We start from the raw sequence: 12999 nt of genomic DNA on the forward strand, positions 1-12999 counted from the left end.
GAAATACGGTACATATTCTACGTTGGCCATAATCCAACACTAAGTTAGATTTTCTAACTGTGTTTTAGAGTGTGGTTTTAAGTTTTGAATCCAGGTCCTCCTTATTTTGGGAATGTTTTGCATTCTCCACTAGCTGTCCATTTTATTAAGCTAGTTCCCTTAATTTTTGACTTCCCTTTAATACAGACAAATTAACCCCCTTGATAAGAAGGATCTGTCATATTTTATAGATAGCAGTGGTAACTCATATGCTGGCGGCGGAAGCATCACAGCAAAAACATAAGGACAGCCTGCTATATCAGGCCAATGGCCCACCTAGTCCAGCTTCCAGTTCTCACAGTGACCACCCAAATACCTGTGGGAAACCCACAAGCAGAACCTGAGCACAAGAACACTGTGCCCTCCTGTGGTTCCCTGCAAGTGGTATTTAGAAGCATACAGCCTCTGACTAATGTTAGGAACATAGGAAGCTGCCTTACGCTGAGTCAGACCATCCACCCATCTAGCTCAGTATTTCTATACTGAGCGGCAGTGGCACTGCAGGGTTTCAGGCAGAAATCTCTCCCAGTCCTACCTGGAGATGCTGGGGATTGAACCTGGGTTCTTCTGCATGCAAGGCAGATGTTCTGCCACTGGGATATGGCCCTTCACCTACTACTCCACTAACATCTGGGCAGAATTTTAAAGCAGCTTTGTGCAGAGCTGTCAAATACAAGCCTTTTAGAAAGAATAGCACAGAGAAGACTCCCTGGAAAAGACCCTGATGTTGGGAAAGATTGAGGGCACAAGGAGAAAAGGATGACAGAGGACGAGATGGTTGGACAGTGTTCTTGAAGCTACCAACATGAGTTTGACCAAACTGCGGGAGGCAGTGGAAGACAGGAGGGCCTGGCGTGATCTGGTCCATAGGGTCACAAAGAGTCGGACACGACTAAACAACAACAACAACAACAACAACAACAAGCACAGAGCAGTAGATCTACTGTGAGGGCAAAATGAGATAACAATGCACAAAAGGTGCATGTGAGAGAGACTTGAAGCCTGAGAAGACAGACCAAAAGAGGGGCCTATCTTCTGTATACTAAACAGAAGCAGCAATAGAAAAATCCAATAGTCAAAAAGTTGCCTATTGTGCTTTCCTCCTCCTGCCAAGGTTTTACAAAGCTCTTCATCTGGGAAATTCCGCAACTACCCCCTGGACAAACCTTGGATAACTTTTTTAAAGTGGCACTTTTACGTTGTCTCTCTTCTCATTCTTTTTCCACCCCAATCTCCAAGCAGTGTGATGGTCTAGGGGTCCAGGCACTTACCCAGGGTTCCTGTTTCCTTTAGAAATGAGGCCCAGCAAAGAATGTGTGTGTAGTTTTGCTGAGGGTTGCAGCCCAGCAGATCACTACAGTTTCAGCCCACCACCATTGAAAGCAGTAGTGGAGGAATTCGCTATGGTGGGGCAGAGCGAGCCCCATTTGCCTATATGGACCAGCCTCCACTGGCAGAGGGAGGCAGATAGGCACACCCGCCATATCCTAACTCTTTCCAGAAGGCAGTTCTAATCTGGAGTTTAGGGTTGCTCTCTAAATACAAACAAACAAACAAATAAAAACAAACAAACATATTCTCACCCCCAGTCCTTCCTTGTCCAATTACAACATTTGGATAAATACCATCTTCATGCTCCTGGAGATGAGGCAGATAGTAATGGATATTTGAAAGATGTATAGGGAGCTTGTTGGCGAGACTCAACACGTTCAACTTCGTAGAGTCTTAAAGCGAAAGGAAAAAAGAGCTTTGGAACTCAAAATCGAAACACTTAAATAACTGCCTAAAATGCTAGCATGCTCAGGGTACTGAGATAACATCATGGCTGATAGCATACCAATCATGCAGCTTTATGGTGTAACATTGTGGCATACGGTCACTATTCTGAAGCAGGACTCTCCCACCCACCCCCTCCAATGTTAAGCTTAAGAATTTCATGCACCTTCTGCTCACATCTCATGCATTGGCTATCGACTGGAGCTTACAATTGGGTCTCCCAGCCTACCTGCTTAGGAGAAGTCCTTTACAATTTATCGCTTTGCTGTTCTCTACATATACATATTACTCATACAGTGGTACCTCGGGTTACAGACACTTCAGGTTACAGATGCTTCAGGTTACAGACTCCGCTAACCCAGAAATAGTACCTCGGGTTAAGAACCTTCCTTCAGGATGAGAACAGAAATCGCGAAGTGGTGGCGTGGCGGCAGCGGGAGGCCCCATTAGCTAAAGTGGTGCTTCAGGTTAAGAACAGTTTCAGGTTAAGAACGGACCTCCAGAACGAATTACGTTCTTAACCTGAGGTACCACCGTACTGTGAAACAACTCATTTTACAGTATGATAAAGATTTTACCAGGGACACAGAGTAAATATCACTGAACTCTGTGAGGTTTACTTCTGAGTGTACAGGCATAGGATTGCTTTGTAAATTATTTCATGAGTTAGATATGACATTTATTTTTAAAGTCAGACCATGGGCGTAGCCAGGGGGGCAGGGGGCAGCTGCCCCCTCCTAAATCAACCAAATCAATAAAAATACTTAACTGAGGTTCTGCCCCCCCAACATAAATCTGGCTACATCCATGAGTCAGTGAGTGTTGCCTTTCATCCAGTCATTGCAAAACAGTGCACAAAACCAATATATAGTGTCTCTCCCTAGGTTCTTCTGGAGATAAATTCTGGTGCCAAAGCTTGGCTAAAGGGGAAACACATTAAGGGAGCTTTGCACAATTTAAGTGATAGGTGGCAAGAAGGTTCCATGCTCCTGAGTCCTTGTTCCTGTTTTTGCAGCTTAATTCAGACTTCTCTGTCCCAAAATCATTTTTTATGTCATTTTGGCAATTCTCTGTGATAGAGTCAATGTGGTATAGTAGCTGAACGGTTGAACAAGGGAGACCAGGGTTAAAATCCGCACTCAGCCATGAAGCTCACTGAGTGACTTCGGGGCAGTCACGGCCTCTCCTCAACTTAACTTATGTAACAATAACTGATGCAATCAAACAGATAGCACTGCCTATTAAAGTTAGGAAATGACTCACCGGCAAGAAATCTAGTAAAATTCCCTTACTGAGTTCTGGTGGTAAATTGCTGGTTAAAACACAGGACAGAATTGACCAACGGTATGTGTTGACCTAAGGCTGATATTTATTGCATGTGGGTTCGTTGTGACAACCCAACTACTGGAGGTTGTGCCATTTTAAAGATAGAAAGCCTGGAGCCAGGCCTGTGCAGAGCTTCTCTGAGGCCTGGGGTGGGAGTCTTGTTAGAATGAGGTTATGAACTCCAACAAAAAAGCAGCCGGTCCCTGGCAGAGACCCCCAGCCAGCTTAGCCCTCCAAGTCCTGGGGCAAGTGTACCTGGCTGCCTCTGCCTGGAACACTTAATATTTTTTAAAGATATGGGTTAGGTCAGAAGAGGACTAATAGAGTCAGAAGTACTGCCAGACACTCCCCTAATATAGCTGATGGCAAAGTTAACAGGTACATCCCTTAGGGAGGGAGCTGGATCTTCTGAATGGGGCAAAAGTAGAGTTTCCACAATCTCAACTAAGGGTGATGCTGTCTTCTGGAGACTTCACTTATTCTCAACCTGTATATTTGTAAATAAACTCCTAGTTTTAAAACACCGTAAGTCTCTAGAAACTTCTTTCCAAAGTAAACTGGTAGGCGCTGCACTCTAGAATGTCTTGTGGCTCTGAAAAATTCAGGCAAGCATTACAGTATATACAACCTTTGTATAAACCCTTGTATAAAATTTTGTGAACAAATATTTTTTCAGACTTTGAGGGGGAAAATACACTTTGCTGGGTGGGGTGGGGGTTGATCACCACGTTCTATTTCCCAGTCATACCCAAATAATTCATAAGAGGCTATCATTTAATTGAAAATTAGAGAGCTGGTTTTGACCTATAAAGCTTTAAGCAGCTCAAGACTGCAGTACCTCAAAGACCACTTCTCTCCATAAGAACCTACCCTGACCCTGAGATCACCCTCTGAGGCCCTTCTTTGTGTGCCTCCTCCACAAGAGGTCCAGAGTGTGGCAACATGAGAACGGGGCCTTCTCTTCAGTGGCTCCCTGTTTGTGGAATGCTCTCCCCGGAGAGGTTCAGCTGGCGCCTTCATTATGCATGTTTGGACACCAGGCGAAAATGTTCTTCTTCAACCAGGTTACCATCCAACACCCTTTTAAATGTGCTATGGGAGGGAGTGAGGTGGGATTATTAGTTTGTTTTTATTATATATTTTGTGTTTGTTTAATCTTGTATTTTTATGTTGTGAACCACCTTGAGTTCTATGGATGAAGGGTGGCATACAAATTTAATAAATAATATTTATCTTGTAGTTTCTTATAAAATACTGCATTTTGATGTGTCTCCTCCACAAACCAGCTTTGATCAGAAATGAGAAAAAGAATTATTGAGCTGTGTTTTCAGCTGGTGTGTACACAGCCTTATTCCCTGCTTTCTTGGCTTTCCCTTATGCCTTCTGTTCCCCACCTCTGGGTCTTTCTGACTTCCCACTGCCCAGCATCGCATCACATGCTCCCATTAAAATCCACAGACCTCCATTAAGATCCACGTTTCCTTTCTGAGAAAGTAATAACTTCACAAGTTGTTAAAAAACCCCCCAAAAAACCTCAACACAAACCTGTAAAATTTCCGGAAGCACTGGCTAGCTCACCAATGAATTGCTTGATTTCATTTAGGACACTGTTCAGCTCTTGGGATCTTTTTTTGTTTTCCTTTTCAGCAAAGAAGAGTCTTTGGCGAAGTTCCAAAAGCTGTCTTTGGTTCAAATCTAAAACACTTCCTGCAATTGTAAAGGCAAATTATCTTCTTCGGAAGGAAGGAATTCATTTCCTTAAGTAAAAGAAGGGTTAAACCTTTTCTGACTGATCATTCATTCACAGAAGGAAAATACACACCCTTTTTTAAAATCCTTTGTGTATTTATGGATTTATACATAAATTAACTTATTATTTTAAGTAATGTGTAAACATAAACTAATCTTCACAAAGCTCACTCCTCCTCTCCAACCTCCCATAAATCTGGATTATTGACCATGCCTTTCCTCACCAACACATAGTCAGACTATAGATTAATGAGTCTATTGTGATTTATGCCTCCCACAAGTGCCTTACAATGAACCTGTTAAACACTGCTATTACAAAAGCCTGCTGATCATTGAACAACATGTAGCTGAATTCCATGCAGGTTTTGACCTGAAGAAACTTAACTAACTGGTAGTGGAATTTCTAATTTACAGCAGTAGAATGAGGTCGAATTCAGAGCCTGCTTTTCAGTAGTGCTAACGGAACAGTATACACACATCCAAAACAGCCTGTCTTCCAGGGGTGGCTTTTAAATATTGTATAGCACTTATTGAATTAATGTATAATTAATGCACTGTATAAGTGTTTACTAATCGAAGCAAGTTCCTGATCTGTCCATGTCCCCATGGTTACCAGAGCCATCAAGTAAGTAGAAAATAGTGACAGGGTACTACTTTTAGGGTGCACATTGTTGCTTCTTCAGCCCCAGTGACTGAACACCCTCAGTCAACAATATATTTTACATAGCTCTTTGGCAATAATGACACTTCCTGTTTCTTTCCCACATCTGACGCCCCCATGTCAACAAGAGGGATAAAAAGCAGCTGTTGCACTTGCCAGAGAAAGGAACTCGGGAGAACTGGGTTTTTTAAAGGGGTGTGTGTGGATATGCAACATAGCATCTTGTTCCAACTCAAACAGTGTCAACAAAAGTACTTCCTTCTACCGAGCTAGCATTGAACTATGTAAAACAGGTGAGCTACCCAGCTCAGTGGCACTTGATTTCTGCTTATGCAACCATTTTACAATCTTGTGTGCATTTACAATGAGTGATATTCAATTTATTACTGCTCATGTGTGCAAAGTTACTGTCTGCACCACCTTATATAATATATAATAAAAGCTTGTTAAGGACTACGCCTCCAGTTGTTTCCCTGTTCAGATGGAAATTTGACATATGCAAAGTGCACAGACGTCTGGCCTTTGATTTTATTATCAAATCTGAAGGTGGAGGCTGTGCATAAAAATACTAGGTGAGGCCTTTGGGCAACAACATCATTATGTGAAGTTCCTGCAGCTGTGGGAATATTGTTGTTGTGTTAATAGTTCTTGTATATACCTGGAGAGAAAAAAAATATGCACCTATGTTCTATATATAGATCTACTAATGGCTAACAGCAATTCTCTGTTGGAGGAATGCAATTTTAAGGAAGGATATAACCAGACATATTTCGAAAGAAAAATCTTACAATGTTTTGGACAATCTTCCTGAGCATTTATGTCAAAAAATGTTTTATTGCACACACACAAAATAATAAAACCACTCAGTGTAGAAAAAAATCACCCCCGGAAACATGGAAGTATGAGAAGTGCTGCAGAATGGTCAGCATGGATAACCTTCCACAACTGTGTTCTACACAGTGCTTTTCTCCTCAGGAGCTGAGGAAGTCCCTATTCAAAACAAATCTCCCGGCCATGATGAAAAAATTTATGACAGTTTAAATGTGAGAGGTATACAACTAGGCAGGGGCATCAGACAGCAGTTGAGAAAGGCCAGAACATCACAGTCGAAAATGTAAGTGTAAAAGACAGAGACAGAGTATTTTTACACTAATACTAGAAGACTCTGAGTCAAGATGGGTGAACTGGAGTGCTTGGCCTAAGAGGACAAGATTGATATACGAGAAACCTGGTAGAATGGAGAGAGCCTGCAGGACTCTGCTTATAGATTTTAATGTTACCTATGTTCGTTGATTTCAGACCCTGTGTGAGCAGAATGCTGTCCTGTCTGGACACTGTACCATGGCGTCCCAATTGGAATGTATGGCTGGTGTCTCCCGGGTTTTGCTCACCCCAAATGTTGTAGAGAACCCTGGTTTTTAGCATTTTTAGTAACTTGTAAGAGTCCCTAGTTGTTGGGGGTTTCCTTCGGAGGAAGGTTGCCCATGGGATTGTAGGGTGAATGTCTTTCAGGGATATACCTTTCATATTTAGGTTGAGGTCCCCTCCTAGGATTGCTTCCCCTTCAGAGAAGGAGAGGAACTTGTTTAGTGTCTTCTGGAAGAATTCTAGTTGTTTCGAGTTTGGGGCATATATGGAGTCGATTGACAGTTTAATTTTGCCATCTAGTGTCCCTTTAGCGAAAATGAATCTGCCTTTTTTGTCCTTTAGGACTGTTGTGGCAGTGAAGTTCAGGTCTCTACTGAGTATTATAGCTCGTGCAGCCCATTGTTGACGGAACCGGGGGTCACTCAGGAGTTTGCTCCCTTTGGGTGAGTTGTGTATTTCTTGTAAGAAGGTGATGTGTGGTTTCATGGTGTTTATGTATGTGGTGATGCATTTTCTTTTAAGGGGGTTTCCCATCCCCCTCGTATATAATGTAATTGCTTTTAGGCTAGCCATCCTGCTTACCTATTATGTAGGGTGATTCCTTGCCAACCCGTCCAGGTTGTCCTGTGTCTCTCACTTTGTGTTGTTTAAGGAACCAGTGGGGTTGCTCTGACCAAGCGTGTGGTGGGTGGGGGAATTAGTGAGATTAGGATCAGATTTGGGTTAAAGAGAGGGGGATAGATTATAGAGAGTATCCTATATGTAGTCATATAGGTGTGTGTTAGGGGTATTTTGGGCCATATGGCGTTTAGCCGGTTGGTCCTGGGTCTCAGCTGGTGTGGATGGCCTTGTTCTGGGGCAGGCCATCCACCCTGTCATTTGCGATAGGGGGTAGTCAGTGAGACGGTGTTAAGCGTCTTTGTGACGCCAATGTCGGGTATAGGGTTCATAAGCAGTGTTGCCAATATTATTAGCAACATGTTGGGGTGGGAATGTGGGTGTTGGTATGCTCTAGTGCCACCATTGTGCTGATTGGGTGTCAGATTTTAGCCTCTTTGTGGGTTATTTTATCAAGGTGGGAGAAGTTGTTTTTCCTTAGTATGAAGTAGGGGGGTGCTGAAAGTGTGGGTTATGGGTTGTTGGGTGGTGGGGGATAAGGTTTGAAGTCATCTGGACTGGCATTGGGGTGGGGATCTCTGTGGAGATGCAGGGCTGGGGGGGGTGTTGATGGTGTTGGCTATATTTATGGCCTAGGGGGAGGGGGGAATCACCAGTCCTTCAGTTTGAGATGTTTTCTGGGTGCTCCATTCATCTGTGGTTGTTGTAGGGTTTTCCATCTGTGATGTGTTGGTTTGGTTGATCCTGGTCTGTTGTCTTGTGCTGTATGTTCAGCGGGATGCTTCTGTGCTTGGTGGTGGTTGGCTGTGCTGGTTTGCATTGTTGTGTCACTTCTGTTGCTTCTTTTTCCTCTTTACTGTCTTCCAATTGTTTGGTGGTGGTGTTGTTTCATTGTGGTGGTCATGACTGTCACTTGGTGGGTCTGTCGGCTGTCATTCCAGTGGAGGGTCAAGTTCGAGGTTCTTCAGTAGTTGCAGGGCTTCAGGTATGTTGGCAGCTGTGTGTTGTGTTGTGTTGTGTTGTGTTGTGTTGGTTGTTACTATAAGGCGGAAGGGGAAGCCCCATCAGTACTTGATCCCTGCTTGTTGGAGACGCTGGGTGCATAGGCGTAGGTTTTTCCTCCAATTTAGGGTGTCCTGAGATAAATCCTGTAAGGCCAATATGGGGTTATCTCTGTATCGAAGGCTTTTTGTTGAGTTTCTGAGGTTGTTCCATACCTCTTCTTTCTTTTTGTAGTGTGTGAAGCATACAATGATGTATCGGGGGGGGGCGCGTTGGGTTTCGGCATAGGTTTTAGGGCTCTGTGAGCCCTCTCCAGGTCGTTTACCTCAAGTGTCAGGCTTGGGATTCTATTTTTCAGCCAGCGTACAATTAGGTCTGCTGGGCTTTTCTCCTCCACTTTTTCAGGAAAGTTGCGGGAGCGGATGTTGCAGCGTCTACGATGGTCTTCAAGGTCTGCCTGTTTGATTTTCATGGCTGTATTTTCCATTTCTATTATTTCCAGGTGGCTTTCCAGTTTAGCCAATTTATTATTGACACGTGTGTTCTCCTCTCGGTACTTCTCTATTATTCTTTCTTGTATTTGGTTCTTGTTTTCTAGAATTTCCACTTTGGAAGTCATGTCACCAAACGCTTTCAATAGTTCTGTTAGTCTCATTTTCACTTCCTTCAGTTCTTGTTTTGTTGCTGGGTCGTTGTCATCTTGGGTGTGTGTGTGTTGTGTTCTTCGTGCTGTTTGCCGTCTCCCTGGTTGTTGTCATCGCAGTCTCGTTGGTGTTTTTGGTTTCAAATCTGCTTGGCATCCTCTTGGAGCCGGGCGTGTTGTGGTTAGGAGTTGTGGTGGTGGTGTTCCTGGGTGTTGCTGAGCTGTTAAGCTGAACAGGCATTGCTGACTGGTGGCTTTTACAGAGTGTCTGGATTAGGCGGTGGCTGTGCTTTAAGGGCTTCTCTGGGGTTCCCGCAGTCTCCTCAGCAGTGTTGCCAGGGTGAGGTGGGGCAGTCGAGCAGACAGATGAGTAAGCCAACAGACAGAAGGTTCACGTAAAGGGGTTGGTAGGCAGGGGTATGAGAGATTGGTGGGGTGGGGTCAGAGGGAGAGTGTATGTTTGGGGGGGTTATTTGTGTGTGCACCTGTGTGTACACGTCTGTGCACAGGTACTCACAAAGGGAGTATTGGGGTCCAGTCGAGGGTGGAGGGAGGGATTAGGGGTTCGTAGTAAAGAATTAGGAATTTAAGGTTAGCAAGGATGTGTTCAGGAGCAGAACCCAACAAAGCAATGTAGAGGCTGAAGGTGAAAAAGGAGGGGAGGAAAGGGGGAGAAGCAGGGGAGGGGAGGGATGGAAGTCAGAGTAAAGTAAAGAGGGGAGAGAGAAAAAAGGAGGGAGGGAGGGAGGGAGGGAGGGAGGGAGAGGAAGGAAGGAAGGAAGGAGGGAAGGAGGGAAAGAAAGAAAGAAAGAAAGAAAGAAAGAAGGAAGGAAAAGGGGGGAAGAGACAAAGAAAGATGAAAATGCTTGGTTGCAGTGGTGGTTCTAGTTATAGTATGAGGTAAAAGACCCCTGGGGATGGGGGATTGCTAATGAAAGTGTGTGGGGAGGTATGTGTATGTAGATTTTAGGGTTAGGAGGGTAAGAGGGACTAGAAAAGCAGACTAAATCAAAGAGGGAAAGCGGGGGGGGGGGAGAGAGATGAGAGATCTGAAGATGTCAAAGTTGTGATACCTGTCAGTAGTATTTGTATATCAAATGCCAAGGGTAAAAATAATGTAGAAATGAAAAAATATATGGAGGGGCAAATATAATATAATAATGTGTGTGTGTGTGTGTGTGTGTGTGCGCGCGTGCGTGTGCGTGTTCGTGTATGTATGTGTTCTTTAAGGGGAAAGGAGGAAGGAGGAAAGGAAAAGAAAGCAAAAGAAAAAAGGAGGGGGAAGGGTACTAGTGGTAATAGTTGCAGGACAATGGGGAGAAGGTAAGGCTCTCCCCTCAAAAACAGAAAAATGAAGAAACTAAAGGGGGACTAAAAGGAAAAGAGGAATAATAATGATGGTTATAATAATAAAAAGGATTTTTTTTAAAAAAAAAGGTAATAATAATGATAAAAAATAGTAATTAAAAATGTTTCCCTCTTTTTTCAAAAAATAGAAATGAGGGTAGAGAATGGGATAAAAATAAAACAAAATGCAGACAATAGAGAAGATATGTTAGAGAGGGGTAGATTGGTAAAAATAAAGTAAAAAATATTGGGAAGGAAGGAAAGGGGACAGCAGCAGCAACAACAACAACAAAAAGTCCCCCCCTTTTTGGGAGGGGATGGAAAATGTGTTTTTAAGTAATACGTGGATGTATTTTTAAAATGGTAGTAATAATAATTTAGTGAAAGGGCTGAAGACTTGGGGAAGGGGCGAAGGGAAAAGAGGGGGGTTTAAAGGGGGTTAAAATATATGAAGGGGGAAGTTTTATGTATTAAAAAAATTAGAGGACAGAGTTAATGATATAATATAAAAAGTTGATATATATGGTTTTTTAAAAAAAGAAGGAAAAAATAGTAAAAAACACATGCACACAAAAAGGAAATAAAAAATTGAAAATTGAAAAAGGCGAGGTCTTTTCCCAGCGGGTTTCCCTCTGGGCTTCAGCCTGCTTCTGGTGCGCTAGCCATCCAGATGGATGGCTGGGCGTCCCTCTCCTCCTTTTCCTCAGCTCGGCAGCAACGACAGGGGTTTGCACAACCTTCCTCTTGCTTCCTCTGCCTGCTTTTTAGTCAATCCTTTTCTAACTAAATATCCTGTAATGATACCATATTAGAAGACTGCCTTTCTAGATAATCAGCTCTTCAACATGCAATTTCATTTTGTTTCCCCCCTCTCAAATCACCCTATTCAGTTTCACATAAGACTCTTAAGAGTAGCTCAAGATTATGTTTGTAGAAGATCTACTTTCACAAGGAGAAAAGCCATAATAAAACATGTATTGTGTTTTGTGAATGCCTCATGTAGCACTTGTCAATTATTACGGATTTATTTGGGAGACTCATGAATTAGTTTAGTTTCCACACTGGCTCACTGCCATTCTGTGGGGACAGATTCACCACTTGGAACATCAACCTAAACTTGACGTGAGGGAGACTAGATAAGAGACTGCTACCCAATGCTTTAGCTGTCTGTCTTGTTAGGCATTATTGTGTACCACTTTTCAATACTACCCCAATTCTAAGCACATTTATGTGGAAGAAAAGCTAGTATGTTTGAATCTTTTCAGACCGATTTGCTTGTACATCTACTTGGGACACACTGCAAACTGTGGTTTGAGTGGTATGTACAGATGGGGATTATATTTATTAAGAAGTCAGGAAGGCAAGCAGGAAGAAAAAGCAACACACAAAGAAAGAACATGCAGTCTTTTTGTCTCATATTTGTTTAAAATGCCTATGTCAACTTGAACCAAAATGTCACACGCAAACTAGTTGGCTAGTGTTCCACAGTTAAGTATTTGTATTTATATCTCCATTTGTTCTGCCTGGCACCCTCCTACTTTTCAACTGAATTTCTGCTAGTTGTGTATGACAGAACTGCCTCTTGTTCATTATCTAAGGATTGGATGCCCCAATTTCTAAGAAATCCTACAATAATGGAACAGCTTTGCATTACACTGGGACCAGAGAGACGCCACCATTCTGTCACTGGAACAGCCACCATCTCCAACACATCCTTGGACTGGAAGGAAAGTGGAGGCGAACACACAACCAGAAAAACAAAATAAAAATGGTGCTGCAAGCCCTGCCAATGACAATCAAGCAGTGACTATGCTCACATACAGAGGTACCCAATGAACACACAATGAAAGCCACATACTGCTAGCACATGCACCCCTGCATTACCACATAAATAACACACATGGTAATGCCACAGTGCCTCTGCTCTACCAGTGCCATTGGCACAACCAGCCAAGACCCCACTACTGCAAGTCCCAGGAATCCCTACAGGCAACCTCCCTTAGGCTTCTGATAACCACTGTTTTATAAGCACAAGGCGAGGAGAGCCTATACAACATAATACACACATAGCTCCCTGGGCAGAGAGCCTGGAGAGATTGCATACAGAGCTCCTGAGATAAGGGTTCAAGACCCACCCTGGGAAGAAAATACTCTTTCCAGAAGCAGTCAAGGGGAGCGGCCAGGGCATGCAAGTGCAGCCACAGACACACTGAGAGCAGCAGCCTTCAGTGCCCCACTTATAGGGCATAGGATTGGCAGGCAGGACATACCCTACTCAACCCTGTGAAGGAACAGCAAGGAGCATCCTGGGCCCTGCTTGTCATGGGATTAACAGAGAACATGGTGTGGGATGGATCCTGTATTTGAGGGAGAATTACCTGTGTAAGGACAGGGAAACACGGGGAAAGAATAATGAGCAATTGAACCTAGATGCACAGTGGATGTTTGTGAGGCAGTGAGAGAGAAGGTG

The 12999-nt window shown here is 43.4% G+C and overlaps 1 protein-coding gene across 3 annotated transcripts in view; it reads right to left on the reverse strand.

Annotated features, from left to right (window-relative positions):
- Positions 1 to 12999, reverse strand: part of MGAT4D (MGAT4 family member D) — a 38356-nt gene that overhangs the window by 20906 nt on the left and 4451 nt on the right. For all 3 annotated transcript variants that reach the window (XM_083457394.1, XM_083457393.1, XM_083457395.1), the window contains 2 exons: positions 4687 to 4848; positions 1623 to 1763 (listed from right to left, as the gene is read on the reverse strand). In XM_083457394.1, the coding sequence (XP_083313520.1) occupies positions 1623 to 1763; positions 4687 to 4848 (303 nt within the window). The remainder of the gene's footprint in view (positions 1 to 1622; positions 1764 to 4686; positions 4849 to 12999) is intronic.

Source organism: Podarcis tiliguerta, assembly GCF_965153285.1.
Source record: "Podarcis tiliguerta genome assembly, chromosome: 9".
Classification (NCBI taxonomy): Eukaryota; Metazoa; Chordata; class Lepidosauria; order Squamata; family Lacertidae; genus Podarcis; species Podarcis tiliguerta.